We start from the raw sequence: 20,657 nt of genomic DNA, 5'->3' as shown, positions 1-20,657 counted from the left end.
TAATCAAGAACTAGAGGGGATAATTTTAAGGTGAGAAGGAAAAGGCATCTGAGGGGCAGATAGTGGTGTGTAGATGGAATGAACTGCCAGAGGAAGTGGTTGAGGCAGGTACAATAATGAGGTTTGAAAGCCAGTTGGATGGGTACATGGATTGGAAAGCTTTAGAAGAATATATGCAAATAGGTTGGAGGGGCATGGTTTTTTGGTTGGCATGGGCCATTTGGGTTGAAGGGCCTGTTTTCGTGCTGTTTCATTCCATGACTCCCCTCCTTTATACTGCACACATTTCTGTCACACGTCCTCTCAATATTGAGTTTTTTGAAACTGAGAGCCTGCTGAATGAGTTGGAACTACAGCTGCATTTGAGCATTCGCCTATGTCAACTTCCCCCACATTGACTTCCCTTGAGCCACTGGGCACCTGGCAAATGTTGTCGCTCACCAGGTTGTGCAGTATTCCAGCAGCTCTGATCGCAGGGGCGTTTTGCTCAGTCTTCCTTACCAATTAATGTAGCAACCTGCCTCTACAATGTATACTCTCAATTATAAATATTATGCACATTAAATATATCTGTTTCATTTCTAGGGTGCACCTGGCACACCAGGAAAGAATGGAGTAAAGGTACAGCATTGTTCAGTTACTTCTCTTGAGCAACACTTTTTTTGTGAAGAATCCTCTTTGTGACCTGTTTCAGGGTATACAGTCTTTGCTTCTGAGTTGAATATTGCAGATTAATTAACACTCCAAATTATACTTAAGCATACCTCGGTAAAGCACCATTCAGAAAAGGCCAGTTACTAGTAACCCAGAACTCTGTAGAAGTAAGAGGCTTAGATTGAGTGGACATTCCCCAGAAGCTTTCTCACAAGGCAGAAATGGTTAAAATGAGGTGGCATAATTTCAACGTGATTGGAAGAAAGTATTGAGGGCGAATGTCAGAGTACATTTTTCCACACAGAGTGGTGAGTGCCAGGAGTTGTGGCAGAGGCATTTAAGAAACTCTTCACTAGACACGTGGATGCTAGAAAAATGGAGGGCTGTGTAGGAAGGAAGGGTTAGATTGGCCTTAGAGTAGGTTAAAAGGTTGACACAACATAGTGGGTCAAAGGGCCTGTACTGTGCTGTCGTCTTCTATGTTCTAAATGCTCTGGGACCAAGTTCAAAACCTATTATAAGAACTGTATAATTTAAATTCAATAAACTAAATAAATCTGGAATGAAAAAGCTAGCCTCATTAATAGTGGCTACGAAACTACTGGATTAGCGTGCAACCCCATGTGGTTCATTGCTGTTCATTGGAGAAGGCATTTAAGATTTGGTTGATGAGTCTACTGAATCAAGAGTAAATTTGAAGCATTATTGCAAGTGCTTAGAATGCAAATGTTTTAGCAGGTTACACAGACATGCTGGTGGCTTCTTCTGAAGATGTGTTTCAAGGTGATTCAGTTTTTCTTCACTCCCTCCCTCTCCAAGTTCCTCTCTTGGCTTCTGTCTAAATAAGATAGATAGCCATGTTCATTGAATCGGACCCTAACTAATAGATGGGGGTCAATAATCAGCTCCTAAACGAGGATGCCTTTATTTAGCAGGGATGTGCTTGGGTGTAGACAATTCAGTAAAAGTTGATGAAATATTAAAAGCTCAATAGGACCAAGATGCAAGAGATTCCACAGGTGCTAGCAATCCAGAGCAATACAAACAAAATGCTGGAGATTCTCAGCAAGTCCGGTGGCATTTATGCAGGGAAGTAAACAGTTGACATTTTGGGCTGAGACCCTTCATCAAGACTCACAGGATCAAAGTTGGTTAGGGTAGAAGTGCTGGCCAAGAAACTGGGAAGCAGGCTTCTCTGACTCATCTGAAAACCTTAAATTATAGGGCAAAAAATCATTATCAGTGCCACATTGGCAGCCTAGATTAAATGCCCCAGCTCCAATCACAAATTTAGATCCCAGCCACCTACACAAGAACAGTGTGGGCTTAAGACTGGCATTTGAGCAATGTGTAGTTATGGGTATTATATTGCGCTGGGTTGGTTTAGCAACTTCGTATTGTATTGGCTTTGTTATTAGATTTGGCCATGCTGATGTGATTTACCTTCATCTCCATCTGTTTCAATGCCATTCCTGTTCTGGGCGTGTTGGTTTCAATATGTTGTTCTTTTAAGTTGTCTCAGGTTTCATTAGGCATCATGTCTGCTTACTATTGGGAAAATAACAATACTTGTGCAGTCTAAATATGAGATTGCACCCTGGACCTGCTGACGCAGAGGGTGGGTTATATTTTATCTACTCATGGGAGGTAGGTATTACAGGGAAGATCAGCATTCATTGTCTATTCCAAAAGGGAGTAAGTAAAGTAATCTTTCAAACTATTAACGTGGTTTGGTAGTTGGAATAACTTGCTAGGCTGTTTCAGAGGGCATCTGAGTTAATCATTGCTTTTATTCATTTATTCTTTTCAGCATGGAGCCCAAACCAGCATTTTTGTTTACCATCCTGATGTGTCATAGAGTCCAAATAGTCCATGCCGACCAAGGTGTCCGTCTAAGCTAGACTTTCCCACATTTGGCCCATATCCTCTGAACTTTTCTTATCCATCTACTTTTCCAAGTGTCTTTTAAAAGTTGTTAATGTACCTGCCTCAACCACCTCCTCTGGCAGCTCATTCAAGAAATGGACCACTCTGGGTGAAAAAAATGCCCCTCAGGTTTCTATTAAAACTATCTCCTCTTACTTTAAATCTGTGCCATCTATGTAGTTCTTGATTCCCCTATCTTATTCAATGTTTCCCTATAACTCTGGTCCTCATGTCCTGGCAACATCTTTGTAAATTCTCACTCTACTTTTCAACCTTATAGACATCTGTCCTGTAGGAAGGCAACCAGAACTGCACACAATAGTCCAGATTTGTCCTTACCAATGTCTTATACAACTTCAACATAACATCCCAACTCCTGTACTTGTTGCTTTGATTTATGAAGGCCAATGTGCCAAAATCTCTCTTTACAACCCTATCTGCCTGTGGTGCCATCTCCAAACTGCTGTTTCCTTAGGTCCTGAACCATAACCTCTAATACCACAAGCAGCAGGGGATAAGAGTATGTGCAGTCAGCCTAGGTATACTCAGTTTGACTTTATACACTTCTATGTCACCTCTCTAGATGAACCTCATAGGAGAACCTATGCTCCAGTGAATAAAGTCCTATTCTGCTCAACCTCTCTCTATATTTTCATCGTTTTTGAAAAGGTGGTGCTTCACTCTTGCTGATGGTGCTCCCACTATGTTATTCAGCATAGAGATCAGGAATTTAGACTCAGGCAATGATGGAATAGTAATTTATTTCCCTCAGGATGGTGTACAACCTGGAGGGAACCCAGAATATGGTGGTGTTCCCATGTACCTGCTGCTCTTATTCTTCATAGTATTGGAACATATAGTTCGGGGACTAGGTTATGAAAATGTATTTTGAAGATGGCATTACAGGTAGGCAAGGTCACAGAGAGCTTTTGGCACATTGGCCTTCATAAATCAGGGCACTGAGTACAGGAGTTGAGATGTTATGTTGAAGTTGTATAAGATGTTGGTGAAGCTGAATTTGGAGAATTATGTGCACTTCTGGTCACCTAAAGAATGACAGCATCTCTACTTCCTTAGGAGTCTGTGGAGATTTGGCATGATATCTATAACTTTGACAAACTTTTATAGATGTGTAGCACAGAGTGTAATGACTGGCTCTATCACAGTCTGGTATGGAAACACCAATGCCTTTCAATGGGAAATCCTACAAAAGGTAGTGGATTCAGCCCAATACATCATGGGTAAAGCCCTCCCAACCATTGAGCACATCTACATGAAATGCTGTCATAGGAAAGCAGCATCCATCATCAGAGATCCCCACCACCCAGGCCATGCTCTCTTCTCATGGCTGCCATCAGACAGAAGGTACAAGAGCCCCAGGACTCACACCACCAGGTTCGAGAACAGTTACTACCGTTCAACCATCAGGCTCTTGAGTAAAAGGAGATAACTACACTCACATGCCCCATCTTTGAAACCTTCCTACAACCAGTGATTTCACTTTACAGTTGCTTTATCTCATTATCTCATGTTCTCGCTATTTATTGCTATGCATTTATATTTACATTTGTACCGTTCGTCGTCTTCTGCACTCTAGTTGATCTTCATTGATCTGGTTATAGATTTGCTGAGTATACCCACAGGAAAATGAACCTCAAAGTTGTATATGGTGACATATACTGTATATAGTCTGATAGTAAAACTTACTTTGAACTTTATAGGAAAGATATAAGCTTGAACGAGTTCAGAGAAAATTTACAAGGATGGTGCTGAGACTTGGCCTGAGTTATAGAGAAAAGTTGTTTAGGCTGGGACTTTATTCACTGGAGTGTAGGAGAAAGAGGGAATTCTTATGGAGGTGTACACAATTATGTGGAGTACAAACAGGTGAATGCTTGCCAACCATTTCCTCACAGGCTGGATGAGACCAGAACTAGAGGTCATAGGTTTAGGGTGAAAGGTGAAATATTTATGGTGAGTCTGAGGGAGAGCTTCTTCACTCAGAAAATGTGGGATGAGCTGCCAGTGAAAGTATTGGATACTGCTTCAACTGTAACATTTAAGAGAAGTTTGGATGGGTACATGGATGAGAAAGGTATGGATGGCTATGGTCCAGGTGCTAGTAGATGGAGGCAGACAACTAGGCTGACAAGGCTTATATGGGCAAAAGGGCCTGTTTCTGTGCTGACGTACTCTGGCTCTTTGATGCACATTGCAGGCACAGTGCGCCTATGGTGGAAGGAATTAATGTTTAGGGTCATGTTCGAGAGGAAAATCAAGCAGGCTGCTATGTCCTGGTTGCTGTAGATCTCTTGAGTGGTCATCGGGGACCTGGGGTTATGTAGGCCAAGCAAGGACAATATATTTTCTTCCTAAAGGTCATTATTGAACCATTCCCACTTTATGATTAATAAGATAGATTAAAATAACTAACTTCAAAGTAGAGAAATTGAACATATACCTTTAGTGTGGAACTCTCGATTACTTGTCCAGTAATTCAATCACCTTACCACATTTCCAGAGCTTGCACCTGAACACGTCCAGCACATATCTTAGCATCCACCTCTTCTGACCATTCTTGTCTCAAAGGTTAGTAGCCTATCTTCACAACTTTGCTTACTCCAGGCATTGGATAACCAGCAAGATGAAAACTAGATGCTTGATACCAAGTACTTCAAAAAGTAACTTAAATTATCTTTAACAAACAATAGAGAATTTAAACAGACTGGAGGCTATGGAGGTCATTATTCATCCATGCAAAGTGTTGAATGTAACCCTGCTTACCAAATGAACTCTAAATATCCAATTTATTTTTAGCTTCACCGATTTTTAATATATGAGATGCTTGTTAAAGTTTATTGTTCCTTTACAACCAATATTTGTTGATATTTTTATTCGGAGTTAACCCACTACGCAGGAACTTGAGTTCCTTAGTGAAGCTGAAATTGCTGACTCCAGTCACAACCCCCTTTTAGGGTCAATTTGTTGTCTTTTCTACAAAAATGTTTCCTTTTGAACATGTAAACGCTATCATGGAAGGAGTATCTTCAATTCAGCATGTGTTCCTCAGTGATATTGCACAGCTAAACAGAATGTAGAACAGTATAATTCAAGGACAGGCCCTTCGGCCCATTATGTCTATGCTGAACGTGATACCAAAGGAAGATCAATCTCTTCAACCTATACATGATTCATATCCCTCCATTCCCTGCATACTCCGTTGCCTATCCATGGAATTCATTGCCACAGATGGCCGTGGAAACCAAGTCATTGGGTATATTTAAAGCAGAGGTTGATAGGTTCTTGATTAATAAGGGTGTCAAAGGTTACAAGGAAAAGGGAGGAGAATGGGGTTCAGAGGGTTAATAAATCAGCTATGATGGAATGGTGGAGAATACTCGATGGGCTAAGAGGCCTAAAATTCTGCTCCTATGTCTTATGGTCTATCTAAAAGCCTCCTAAATGCTACTTTCATATCTGCTTCCACCACTAGGAGCCTGTTCCAGTCACCTACCACTCTGTCTAAAACTTGCCCTGCATATCTCCTTTAAACTTTCCCCCTCTCACATTTGACATTTTTACCCTGTTTCACACACATTTTAATAAACTTCTATCAGGTATCCCCTCAGCGTCTGACACTTCAGAGAAAACATCTCAAGTTTGTCCAACCTCTTCTTGTAGCTCCCCTCTAATCTTGGCAGCATCCTGGTAAAACGTTCCTGTGCCCTTCACAAGGACTCCGCATCCTTCCTGTAACAGGATGACCTGAATTGCACAGATTATGTATTTCTGTTCTCAGTGATCATGAGGCAAACATGAGCAGGATGAAATTGTTTATGGATGGCTTGAGAGTTGGCCCTTAATTGACAAACTTTACTGTTTTTTTTTCCCCAGGGTGAGCGGGGACTTCCTGGACCACGAGGCCTACCGGTAAGATAACCTAGTTTGCCTTAAAATAATCAGAATCAGAATCAGGTTTATTATCACCAGCATGTGACGTGAAATTTGTTAACTTAGCAGCAGCAGTTCAATGCAATACATAATCTAGCAGAGAAAAAAAAATAATAATAAATAAAATAAAACATAATAATAAATAAGTAAATCAATTACGTATATTGAACAGATTAAAGAAAAACATGCAAAAACAGAAATACTGTATATTACAAAAAAAAGGAGATAGTGTCCAGAGCTTCAATGTCCATTTAGGAATCGGATGGCAGAGGGGAAGAAGCTGTTCCTGAATCACTGAGTGTGTGCCTTCAGGCTTCTGTACCTCCTACCTGATGGTAACAGTGAGAAAAGGGCATGCCCTGGGTGCTGGAGGTCCTTACTAATGGACGCTGCCTTTCTAAGACACCGCTCCCTAAAGATGTCCTGGGTACTTCAGCCATCCCACCTCTCCTGGAAGTTCTGGGAGTCTCCCGCATATTCATAGTGGCTCCCTGATGCCTGCAAATTATATACAATGTCCTGGAAATCAATTTTTTTGAGAGAGAGAGAGAGAGAGAGAGAGAGATCCAAAAAAAGAAAATATAAAACGTACGTCACCCCAGACTACACTAAAGTGTACCCCTGCCTCATAGGGGTCAAAAATAATGACAGTGTTGCTCGCTGCACTGTTTGCAACAGTGACTTTTCTATTGCCCATGGTGGGTTAAGACTGTAAAAGACATGTTGAGGTGAGTTTAACAGGTGTCATTCGTTCAATAGCATAGCTAATGTTATTTAAACTAGCTGGCTAGCTGCTAAGGAGCTACTCTATTGCAGACATCTCACTTCTCCTGGAAGTTTCAGGAGTCTCCCGCAAATTGATGGTGCTACCTCCCTGAAATGAGTTTTTGCAGGGTGGGATGTCTGGTACTTTGTAGGCTAGTGCCCAAGATGGAGCTGACTAGATTTATAACCTCCTGCAACTTCTTTCGGTCCTGTGCAGTAGCCCCTCCATACCAAACAGTGATGCAGACTGTCAGAATGCTCTCCACAGTACGACTAAAAGAGTTTTTGAATGTATTTGTTGACATGCTAAATTTCTTCAAACTCATAATAAAGTATAGCCACTGTCTTGCCTTCTTTATAACTACATCAATATGTTGGGACCAGGTTAGATCCTCAGAGATCTTGACACCCAGGAACTTGAAGCTGCTCACTCTCTCCAAAGATTGGTATGTGTTCCTTTGTCTTACCCTTCCTGAAGTCCACAATCAGCTCTTTCGTCTTACTGACATTGAGTACCAGGTTGTTGCTGCGACTCCACTTCACTAGTTGGCATATCTTGCTCCTGTACGCTCTCTCGTCACCACCTGAGAGTCTACCAACAATGGCTGTATCATCAGCAAATTTATAGATGGTGTTTGAGCCCTGCCTAGCCACACAGCCATGTGTATATAGACAGTAGAGCAGTGGGCTAAGCACACACCCCTAAGGTGCGTTTAAGGCTTATGTATCCAAAGCTTAGTACTTTGGAGGACAAAAGCTATGCATTCTTTAATGGCGAAGTATGCAGAAAGGAAAGCAGTCACTTCATATGGAATTCTATTTAAGGTTCATTGTTACACATTGGGGATGCTCAAAAGAAGTTTGAAGGACCTGTCTCGTGAATTCTTACACTGAGAGTTAACTAACCTGCAATTGGTTAGTTTAGGCAATGTCACCACAAGGTATCTTTCAAAATACAGACCAAATTAGGAATAAGATGTCAACACAATTATCCAGACAAGCCAATGCTGTAAAGTGACAAGTTGTCTTGGAAGAGAAGGAAAATTAAGACCATAAGACATAGGGGCAGAATTAGGCTATTTGACCCATTGAGAACTGCTCTGTCATTCAAATATGGCTGTTTTCTTCCCCAATCCCATTCTGCTGCCTTCTCCCTGTAATCCTAAACCCCCTTAGCAATCAAGAACCTGTCACACCTTGCCTTAAATATGCCCAGTGACTTTGCCTCCATAGCCCTCTATAGCAACAAATTCCTGATGGTCTCTACTCTCTGGCTGAAGATATTCCTCCTCATCTCAGTTTTAAAGGGACGTCCCTTTATTTTATGGTTGAGTCTTTGGATCATAAACTCTCCTATTTATGGAACCATCCTCTCTGTGTCCACTGTATCCAAGCCTTGAAGTATCCGATAGGTTTCAATGAGAACCCCTCTTATCCTCCTGAACTCCAGTGAGTATGGGACCGGAAGCACCAAACACTCCTCATACATTAAGCCTTTCATTCCTGGGATCATGCTTGTGAACCTCTGGATAGTCTCCAGGGTCAGTGCATCTTCCCTTAGATACAGAGCCTAAAATTGCTTGCAATATTCCACATGCGGCCTGACCAATGCCCTATAAACCTCAGCAGTATATCCTTGATTTGATGAAAACCTTTTGAAGAATTTATGGAATTCATTTGTAAGATGAATTGTGTAAGTCCCAAGTTTTAATTTTGGATAGGCTCATGACAGACATGAACTGATGAATGAACAGAGATACGTTCAGTGGAAAAATAACCATCACACCTCCCTGTTTCAGTGTCCAGATTAGGGTGCACTAGCCAGAATGGCTTCGATCATATTTAGACTTTGAATTAGCATTCTTGGGTTGTGGACTTTGATAGATGAATTAGCTCTGCAGCATATAAAAACAGCTGGGCATAGTATAGTCCCAGGGCAGTGGTTAAGTTAATGAACAAGCAAACCAGAGACTTGAACTAACAACCTGGAGAATTTTCTTTAAAAAAAACAGAAAATGCTGGAAGAGTAAGAATTTCAGGTTGTATACTGTATACATTCTCTGATATTAAATGGAACCCATTGAAACAGACAGCAGGTCAGGCTATACCATTGGTGGGAAGAGAAATAATGTCAAGGTTTCAGGTTGAAGAACCTTTATTTGCTGAGTATTTCCAGCATTTTCTGTTTCTGTTTAAGAGTTTCAACATCTACAGTTTTTTTCAATTTTCAGAAACAAGTTCAAATCCCATTGTGGGAGAGATGGAATTTAATTTCAGTTAAAAATAATATAAAAATAAAAGAATACTTAAAGAAAATATTGTCTTGATGGTGACTAATGTTAAGGACTGTTGTAAAACCGACCTTGCTCACTAATGGCCTTCAGGAAAGTCCACTGTTCATAGCACTCCACATCTGCTGCAGTATGGGTGGCTCGTAACTATAATGACCTAGTGGACCATTCCATTGTTTAATAACTCTTCTATTACTGCCTTAGTTGAAGAAGCTAGCTTGCCATTATCTTTTCAATGGAAGATTGAGCTGGGCAATAAATGTTGGCAGTTCCCATGGCAACGCATTCTGATAAATGTGCTAAGGCTACAACCAGAGTTCATGGGTTAAGGGTGAAAAGTGACAAGCTTAACAGGAGGGGAAACTTCTTCACTCAGGGGGTCGTGAGATTGTGGAATGAGCGAAGTTTGGATTGGTACATAGCTGGTAGGGTTATGGAGGGCTATCCTGGTGCATTTCGATGGGTGTAGGCAGTTTATATGGTTTTGCATGGACTAGATGGGCCGAAGGGCCTGTTTCTGTGCTGTACTTTTTTATGACTCTAAATGGATGAATTGAAAGATCCATTCTGCCATTCAACTGGATTGTGCCTAATTTCTCTAACTCCACCTCATGGTTACATAACCGTCTCAACTCTTGCCTAATAATCTCAGTTATAGCCTTTTAAGCTGACATCTCCTCTGATTCTCACTGCCCTCTAAGTGCGAAAATTTGTTTCCTAAGTTTGGAGCGGATTTCAGGGGAGCTTTTGAGTGTCAGTCTGGGAATAAGGTTCGTCCACCGTCATCGATGAAGACCTCGACACCATTAGTACTTTTTACGAGGTCGAGTTGCTAGCTCGACGCTCAACCCAGCACGGATGGAGAGCGTGCAAGGGAGCTGGCTGGATACGAACTTGGGACATCTCGCCCTGAAATCCAGCGCTGATGCCACTACGCCACCAGCCGGCTTATGATGGTGTCGAGACTAGCGCTTGAGTTGGATTTAAGTCAGGGAGAGTTGCACAGCGTCAGCCTCACTCTCTTTTCCCAATTCCCATCTGGATCCAGTGGCAAGACAAGAGTCGAGACGGCTGGAGATGGGACTAGGCGCAGTGGATGACCAGGACGTCTTCTGTGTCTTGTCCTGCTCTACACGTTCCACGATGCTTGCAGAGGCCGCCTTCTTGACCATTGGACCTTCCATTGGTCTCGTCCGCTCAATCCGCCGGAGTCTGTCCTCACATGCTGGGATAGAGAACTGCCTATCTCACTGAGGGTTTGAGACCCGTCGGCTACCCTCAGCTGGTTTAGCCGGCTTGTTGAAGCCGTTGCCCGGGGTGTGGCCGCTGTCGCATGCAAACAGCTATGGGGAGCCACAGGTGAGAGCTGAGTGCCAGGTGGGAACCAAAGGTGGACTAACTGCCTTGAAAAGGATGCGACATGTTCCCCCACCAGAGTTGCTACCCCTCCCTCCCATACACCCCAGTCTGGGAATAAGGGAGGAAAGGAACAGCGAGTGGAATAAACTGAAATTGGAATATTCCAGGAGCTATTCTATGGAGAAACAGATGGAGTATGGTTCTTACTCATAGTATCTGGGATGAATGTAAATGCTCCATATATTTCTAAAGAGGCATAACACACACTAAAAAGCATAAATAAGCATAACCATCATTGTCAGTAAGAATATAAAAACTATCAATATCAGTAAGAACAAAAACCTTTACTGGTTTAATCCAGTACAAGAGAGTTCTTCTACACCTCCAGCAATGCTCACCCTGGCAAAGCTCTGAAGTAAAACTAAACTCTTTGCAACCTTGGTGTCATATTTCACCTTCAGATTGGCTTCAGGGAACATATCCAGACCATCTCTAAGCCCATCTGTTCTGACCTCTGCAGCATTCGACTCTGCCCCATCTCTGTCTCAGCTTGCCGGCTGCTGAAACCCTCGCTCAAGCCTTAACTACCTCTAGAAACACCTTCCTGGATGTCATCCCAAGGTATATTTTTTTTCTGCAACTCTCTTTACTATCTGCAAACTACAGATCACCCAAAACTTTGCTGTCTAAGACAGCACACCACCTCCTGCTTGTCCACTATACCTTCTAAATGACCACTGTTGTCTGCTGATGAATCAGTGCCCTGATTTTAAAAACTCTACCCTGTTGACTGATGCCTGTATGATCTTGTCGCTTGTTATCTTTGATATCTCTGTGCACCTCTCACTTCAGCCGTCTACTCATCCCCAAGTTTATTTGCTCTAACACACACAGTTGACCTTGCATCTACCATATTTCATGGTAGAAGGAATAACGGCATAGAATATTTTCTAAACGGGGAGAAAATTCAGAAATCGGATGCAAAGGGACTTGGGAGTCCTTGTGCAGGATTCCCTGAAGGTTAACGTAGGCTGAGTCGGTGGTAAGGAAGGCAAATGCAATGTTAGCATTCATTTCAAGTGGACAAGAATATAAAAGTATAAATGTAGTGCTGGGTTTTACAAGGCATTTTATAAGGCATTGGTGAGCCTGCACATGGAGTATTGTGAGCAGGTTTGGGCTCCTTATCCAAGAAAAGATATTTCGGCATAGGAGAGTATCCTGAGGAGGTTCACAAAAATAATTACGTGAATGAACGGGTTAATATATGAGGAGTGTTTGATGGCTCCGGGCCTGTACCTCATGGAGTTTAGAAGAATAATGGGGGAATCTCATTGGAACCTAGCGAATATTGAAAGGCCTAGATTGTGGAGGGAATGTTTCCTATAGTGGGGGAGCCTGGAACTAGAGAGCACAGCTTCTCCTCATGGAGATGAGGAGGAATTTATTTAGCCAGAGGGTGGTGAATCTGTGGAATTCATTGCCACAGACAGCCTTGGAGGCCAAGCCAATGGGTATATTTAAAGCAGAGGTTGCCAGGTTCTTGATTAGTAAGGGCAGCGAAGATCACAGGGAGACAGCAGGAGAACGGGGTTGAGATGGATAATAAATCAGTCATGATGGGATAGCGAAGCAGATTTACTGGGCCTAATTCTATTCTAAATAAAGCTCTCCATCTCGTATTCCTCCTTTAGGAGATTTGTTTGATTCCACCTCTGTGACCAAACTTTTGGGTATCAGAGTTTTAGATACGAATGAATAGGTAGCTCAGTAGCAAAATCTCTCGATGAGTTACTTCACAACTCCAACAGCCATTGTTCAATCCCAACATCCGGGACTGTAAGGACTTTGCGTGTTCTCTCCACAGCAGCATGGGGTTTTTTTCTGTATCTCCCACATCCCAAAGACACGCAGGCTGGTACGTTAATTGACAGCCTCAAATTATCCCTGGCATTTGTGGTAGAATCTGAAGGGAGTTGACAGGAGAATAGATCAGACTTTTCTGAGTGTGCTGCATACACTCAACAGGCTGAATGGCCTCCTATGTCACAATAAATATGTATCAAGGGATGTATGATTTGTGCATGAAAATGGTAAGGATAAAGGCTCATCCTTGATGTGTGTGAATGGTAAAGTAGGCACTAGAGACCTACAGGTCTAATTCTGTCTCATTTATGTTCTTAAGCTTAATGTAAGCCCTCTTCAGTCTGTGAACACCCATTTAATGTACAGCCTGTACGTACAATCAAGTGTTTGTAGACCAGCGGGATGCATTTGCTGACTGCTCAAAGCCTCTTCTGCCAGGTGGGAGTGAACGCAGACACTTTCCTGATTTGTGAACTGTTGCTGTGGTCTCGGTAACAGGACCTTGTTGGAACCCGGGGAGGATCTGTATCTCCTTGAGCTTTTCTTATATTTATTGCAAAGCTGGTTATGCTTATTTCTGTTCTCTAGTGTCCGTTGAGCCGCTAAGGAAATAGATGACCACATTGACCGATATGACTGGTGGCTGGGTCTCACTGGGACTACACAGAGGAGGAGGGTGGTACAGAAGTTTGGTTTTGGAGACATTGATTCTTAGGCCAAAAAGAGTGGCAGCAAACGAGAAGCGGTCTACATTAATCACCTTAACACCAGTAGCAACCAGGGCTGAGTCGTCTGCATACAGAAGCTCTCTGACATATATCTCTCTTGATTTGGTTGGGGCTTTGAGTCTTGATAATTTTCCATCTGAGCGAGTCCTGATGTACACATTTTTGTCCAGGTTATTGGATTAGATTAGATCATGAGGACACGCAGTCCCCTTTTATTGTCATTTAGTAATGCATGCATTAAGAAATGATACAATGTCTTTCCGGAATGAAATCACGGAAACACATGACAAACCGACTTAAAAACTAACAAAAACCACATAATTATAACATATAGTTACAACAGTGCAAAACAATACCGTAATTTGATAAGAACAGACCATGGCACGGTAAAAGTCTCAAAGTCTCTCGAAAGTCCCATAATCTCACACAGACGGTAAACCTCCAGCGCCGCCAACTTGCCGATGCAGCATCCTGGAAGCATCCGACCACAGTCCGAGTCCGTCCGAAAACTCCGAGCCTCCGACCAGCTCTCCGACACCGAGCACCACCTCTGCTGAGTGCTTCGACCCCGGCCCTGGCAACAGACAATAGGCAAAGCCGAGGATTTGAGGCCTTCGTCTCCGGAGATTCTCGATTGCTCAGTAGCAGCGGCAATGAAGCAGGCATTTCAGAAGTTACTCCAGGTGTTCCTCCGTGTTTCTCACGGCTGTCTCCATCAAATCCGGATTGTGCACGACCCTCTAGTTAACACATAATCGATATCATTGGGAACGGCCGCGCGCACTGCATCGCGCTACCATCTCCTCCTCCTTGGTCCATTATGGTCATTATTTCCGAAACTGCAGCAAGATATAGTGTGAACAAAGCTGGAGCAAGAACGCATCCCTGTTTTACCCCGTGGTTAATGGTGAAGGCTTCACTGACGTCTCCTTCGATAGATACTTTGCCAGACATGTTCTCATGAAACAACTTGATCATTGTAACCAGCCTATCCGGACAGCCATAAGTTTTCAGCACTTCCCAGAGTGTTTCTCTGTCCACCGTATCAAATGCTTGTGAGAAATTGATTGTGTTGTGTCACAGGCATTTACGCCAAATATTACACATCAAGTAGCAAGAGAGGGTACCAGATGTGGAGATGCTCAAACGTGCTGGGACAGTCAGCATAGAGTTGCTCATTACAGCTTCTCAGCTGTGTTTGACTGGTCATGTCACAAGAATGAGTGATGATCGTTTACCCAAAGCTGTTTTCAACGGCGAGCTACATGAAGGAACGAGGAGGCATGGTGATCAGAAGCTGCCCTACAAAGATGTGCTCAAGCGCCATATGAAGAACACCGACCTGAATGTCAACACCTGGGAGAAAGATGCTTTGGACAGAAGAAGATGGCACTGCATTGTCAAGAAGTCAATCCCAGCTATCGAGGAGAAAAGGCAGAAGAAATATGAAGCAGGTCATGAACGCAGTCATTCGATGATAGACCAGTCAAATCACAAATGCAACCGATGTGGGAGACAGTGCTGGCCTTGTGGCCCATAAACGTGCCTGCAGAGACTAAACTCTCAGCACAGTCAACATCCAAATCGATGGACAGCCGAAGAAGAGAAGAAGGAAATAGATGAAGCATTTAAATTCATCCCAGATACTTTGAGTAAGAATGAACTACCATCTTTTTCTCATGACATAGCTCCCAACATCAAACCACAAAGTACCAAATGACATAATCCTAATAGATCCATGTAATTCTCAGTATCATATTTTATTTTAATAACACCCTGATCAAGTTGTTTGATTCATTTTGCTACATCAGGGATGGTACATAACGGAAATAAAAAAAAACAGTGGATACGGGAAATCTGAAATACAAACAAAAATACTGGAAACACTCAACAGATCAGACAGCATCTGAAGAACAGTCTCAGACATAACATGTTAACTGTTTCTCTTTTCACAGATGCTACCTGACCATAAGACCACTAGTCCATAGGACATAGGAGCAGAATTAGGCCATTCAGCCCATCAAGTCTGCTCACTATTCCATCATGGCTGATTTATTATCCCCCTCACCCCCATTCTCCTGCCTTCTCCCTATAACCTTTTTAAATGGAAATTGTGACTCGTCATTGGGAAGCTATTTATTAAGCAAACTTACACAAGGAGGTCAAGTTAGGACTCGGTAGAAGTAAGCAGAAGGACAAAGAGCAATTAATTCTTTAAATAATAACGATTGAATCTTGAATCTTTAATCTTGCATTAGCTTTTAAAAGATTACTCTGTTATAAGAGATACAAATGCTGGGACAAGTTAAAGAGGATGAGTGAGTGCCTGTTGCTGCTGTTGTTCTTTTGCTCCAGAGGATGACTCTGAATCACGGAGCTTTTGTAGGAAGCAGAGATCAGTAATAGGTGAACAGCCTCAGAAGAGCGTTGGGTTGAACAGAGTTATTCATCGGCCTACCACAGTCTCACCTGCCCACACCTAGCTGAGCTGCATCCGGAGCTGTCCAGAATCTGCCTTTTAACTGTCGTCTCTTGTTCATTTAAGCACTGTGCCTGTCATTCTAGCTTTAATAGAGCATGCACATGCATGATGTGGGTTAAGTGTGTGGTGTGCCGAATGCATATTGTCAATACGGCACATGAGTATAACTGCATTGTGTTGTGTGAGTGAGAGAGAGACCTTTCATGCAATTCCATTCTGCTGAAGATTCCACCCTTAAGAACCTCATCGATGTCACGAGATCCACTAAGAGCTTCCAGCATTTTACAAGGTTTACTTTATCTAGAGATGGCAAATGATACCCGTGTACAGAGTTGCGTGATTCCATACCAAAAGCAGAAGACTTTTCTGCGGTCTCAACAACACTGACACAAAGGCGACAGCTGCTGCACCTGGAAATACTTCGTGTTCTCTCCAGTTTAATGCAACTTTGATGTTACACATCATAGATTATTGACATGCACAAGTGCCTCTAACTTCAACACAGGAAGTCTACAAAAGCATGGAGATAAAGCGACAACAGAAATGGAATTTGAAACAAGTAGCACAAAGGAAGGTCAGGCTTCTGTGCATGAGCTATGTGTGAAAGTAAGTACTCAATACACATAGACAGAGGCTTTAAATATGACATCTTAATTATGGTTTTACCTTTGGTGTCAGTGGCATCACATGATCAATGACAGTAGTTGCTCTGATGTGTTTCATTCCGTCATTCCACGGTCAAAGTCACTTAGATCACGTTTCTTCCCCCATCCTGATCTTTGGTCTGAACAGCAACTGAACCTCATGACCACATCTGCATGCTTTTATGCATTGAGTTGCTGCCAGGTGATTGGCTGATTAAAGATTTGCATTCACGAGCAGGTGCACGGGTGTACCTAATAAAGTGGCCACTGAGTGTAAGCTGAAGTATTACCCGATGCTGTCCAATATTTGCAGCTGACAGTGCATGGCTAAGTAGGGATCCAAATGTGGTTAAATACATTTCTGATTAGAAAATAAAATAAATGAGCACAATCCACCATTGCTGGACAAACCTAAATATTCCTGGAAATTTAGAATGATTTAGCATCGTTCCCGGATGTCTGGCATCCTAACATGCTTCACCATGTGGTTTGGAAACTGTACTGCGGTAGATAGGAGGGCTCTACAGTGATTATTTAAGACAGCCCACTGGCACCAGCCTGCCCATCACCAAGGACATACATATAGAAAGGTGCCGGAAAAAGGCCAGCAACATCATGAAGGGTCCTGTCCACCCTGCACGTGGACTGTTGGTCCCACTCCCATCAGGAAAGAGGCTACACAGCATCCATGTCAAGACCACCAGACACAAAACCAGTTACTTACCCCTAGTCATCGGGTCGATCAACCATTAACCCACCCCACCACTACCACTTTATCATGTCCTGTCACCTTACGTATCTAGTGTCAGTCGATGTATAAACAGTCTATTTTTATAAACTAATCTTATGTACTTATACTTAATGTGTTTTATTGTGTTCTTTATGTTTATTGTGTTTTTTTATGCGGCATCAGATCCAGAGTAACTATCACTTTACTCTCTTTTACACTTGCATACTGACAAATGTGTGACAATTGTGTATTTAAGGTTGTCATAGCGGACGGATGTAGTGGAGATAAGATCCCACTACCTATTAAATGCTCCCAATGTCGTGCATCTCAAATAGCCTCTGACAACTAAGTCCAGCTCCTGGCCTGTCAGGGGAAAGGGCAAAGGCTGGTTACTGGCACATTAGAACCAGTCTCTTCAGGTAGATGGGTCTCACCAGCCGTGGTTGGCAGCTCATCCAGGAGAAGGAAAACTCGGATCTCAAACCTCTGCTGCCTTGCGTGGGGAAGGCTTTGGTAGCAATCTCCCAGGAAATATCTGGAGCTGGAGCCCCTAAGGCAGTCCAACACTGACTGGCAAATCCTGCGATGCCGCTGGTGCCAGACTGTGCTGATCTCTGCCGTTCCTTTGGATTCATCAGCTGTGTGCAGAGAGGGGGCTTGCTGCACGGGCAACAGCTTTCCCTCCACATCTTACAGCCCGGGCTTGTGTTTCACATAGACAACTAGGACGCAACGTGCATGGTCAACCCTGGCCAGTGGAGGGCCCACTGATGAAAGACAATATGCAGTCTTGAATTTAATTAAACACTTTAAGGAAATCTGATAAGATAGGAAGGGAAACAATTTCTGTAGATTGGAGAGTCAAGGACCAGGGCCATGACTATTAGTAAAATGTATCTCAAGGTAGTATATGGTGACTTGTTATATACGTACTTTGATAATAAATTTACTTTGAAATTTGAACAATTGACCTGAGCATTGTCACTGCTAATTCAACTATAATTTAATGCACAATAGAACTACCTGCTTTCATGTTGCATGAGGGATATTTTGGTTTTACTCATCTTGATTTGCTTTGCTGGCTCCAAACCCTGGTCCATATCTCACTCAACTCACAGGCACGAAGAAATCCATTCTCCTGCATGGGGTTTCTGCCACACATAAAGAACAAACCTGCCCTTTTAAGATCTGAAATAGAAAGAATAAACCACTCACTTCAGTAAACAGGAAAGCAGGGTGTTGCTGTAAAAATTGATCATTGATTGTTATTCGATAAATCTATTTTTCAGGGCCCCCCTGGATCATTTGATTTCCTCCTACTGATGATGGCTGACATCAGACATGATATAATCGAACTGCAGGAACAAGTATTTGGCGAGCGACGGGGCATCACTCTTGACACTCTGCCCCTGGACGCACAAGACATGGGATCAGGGCAGGAGGAGGTGCTTCCCACAGAGTCTGCCAGTAGCAACAGGTGACTGGATCTTCCCTGCTCTATTGAACACGCCTTTGTCTCCTATTCTTATAAGACTTGGTCAGATCAATCAATCTCCACGGATTATGCCATGAACTACTTACAGTATTTGATATATAGCTGATGTTTGGTTGTTTCCAAGGGGGAAAGTTATACTCTTCTGCTACACGTCCAATCCCACTGCCAATCCTGTCTGTAATCACTCTGCCCTCCATTGCTTACCTCAACAATCAGAAACCTTGTCCTTCTTTATTTTATTTTATTTAAGGATACAGAATAGTTACAGCCCCTTCTGGTCCAACGAGCCCACTCTGCCCAATTACACCCATGTGATCAATTAATGTACTAACCCAAGCAACACACACAGAATGCTGGAGGAACTCAGCAGGCCAGGCAGCATCTATGGAAAAGAGTATGGTCACCGTTTTGGGCGGAGGCCCTTCATTAGGACTTGTTTGTGATTGAACCTACTAACTCATACGTCTATGGGATGTAGGAGGAAACTGGAGCACTCGGAGGAAACCCCTGTGGTCAAGGAGAGAATGTACAAGTTCCTTACAGTCCGTGGTAGGTATTGAACCCAGATCACTGGCGTGGTGAAGCCTTACACTAACCACTACGCTACTGTGCTGCCCTTCTCTAGCAAGACCAGCTCTATTTCCCTTCCACCCTCTCTCTTCTGCTATGTTTGGCTCAATAGCCTGGATCTGATTCCTTCTCGACATCCTCTGCCTTTGGTCACATCACTCATCTATTATTACGGCATCCGTTAGTCTTTTGAGACCATGGATCTGCGCCTGGAAAGCCTTCACTCTCCAGGACGCAGGCCCGGGCAAGGTTGTATGGAAGACCAGCGGTTGCCCATGCTGCAAGTCTCCCCTCTCCACGACACCAATGTTGTCCAAGGGAAGGGCATTAGGACCCATACAGCTTGGCACCAGTGTCGTCGCAGAGCTCAAGGCAACGATCCCTCGGCTGGGGCTCGAACTCACAACCTTCAGGTAGCTAGTCCAATGCCTTAACCACTTGGCCACGTGCCCACACACCTAATCCTGTTCAAATGAAGCGCTTGGAAGTTTTATTTTGCCACAAGCTGGTTAGAAGTGACTCCTGCTGACCTCTGCCCCCGATTGTTGGCTGACACCGGTCTTAGCTGAGTGGGTGGCGCTCTCACCTCTGCGTTAGGAGGCTCATAGTGCAAAGGCCTGAACAGGCATTCACAGGCGGACATTTTAAAGCAATATTCAGAGAAGACGTCTGTCCCTGGAGACATGAGAGACCGCAGACGCTGAATTCTAACAGTCTGCTGGAAAATCTCAGTGGTTCAGGCAGCATCTGTGGGGAGGGGAAGAGGAAAGAGAAGGAATTGTCACTGTTTCAGGTCGAAACCCTGCCGGTTCTTTTCCCGACCGCCCTCCCCACAGATACTGCTGAACCTGCTGAGCTCCTCCAGCAGATTGTTTGTTGCATCATCCATCAATAATTTATCCCTCTCATGGTTTTAAAAGCTGCGTGACACAACGCTCATACCTCCACCTTGCTGACAGATTTGCTGGTCGTTATCACACTGCTATTTATGGGTGTCTCTCTGAGTGCCAGTTGGACGCTGCACTTTCTGCAGCAAGGGCAAAGTATTCGAAAGGGCTTCTCAGGCTGAAAAAAACTTCAGGATATTCTGAGCTCATGAATCATTACTACAAGAGGAAAAGCTGCCCTTGTATTTTTTTTTGCCAACTTTCCTTCCAGTAGCAACTCAATACAGCTGCCAAGGCCTTAGACCTCTG

General features: G+C 43.3%; 1 protein-coding gene across 5 annotated transcripts in view; it reads left to right on the top strand.

Moving 5' to 3' along the window:
* The window catches only part of LOC140212137 (collagen and calcium-binding EGF domain-containing protein 1-like), a 210,105-nt gene that overhangs the window by 170,842 nt on the left and 18,606 nt on the right, over positions 1–20,657 (top strand). For all 5 annotated transcript variants that reach the window (XM_072282739.1, XM_072282741.1, XM_072282743.1 and 2 more), the window contains 3 exons: positions 586–621; positions 6,475–6,510; positions 18,686–18,873. In XM_072282739.1, coding sequence (XP_072138840.1) covers positions 586–621; positions 6,475–6,510; positions 18,686–18,873 — 260 coding nt within the window. The remainder of the gene's footprint in view (positions 1–585; positions 622–6,474; positions 6,511–18,685; positions 18,874–20,657) is intronic.

Source organism: Mobula birostris, chromosome 18 (assembly GCF_030028105.1).
Source record: "Mobula birostris isolate sMobBir1 chromosome 18, sMobBir1.hap1, whole genome shotgun sequence".
Taxonomy (NCBI): Eukaryota; Metazoa; Chordata; class Chondrichthyes; order Myliobatiformes; family Myliobatidae; genus Mobula; species Mobula birostris.
This window is presented reverse-complemented; position numbering and strand designations above follow the sequence as displayed.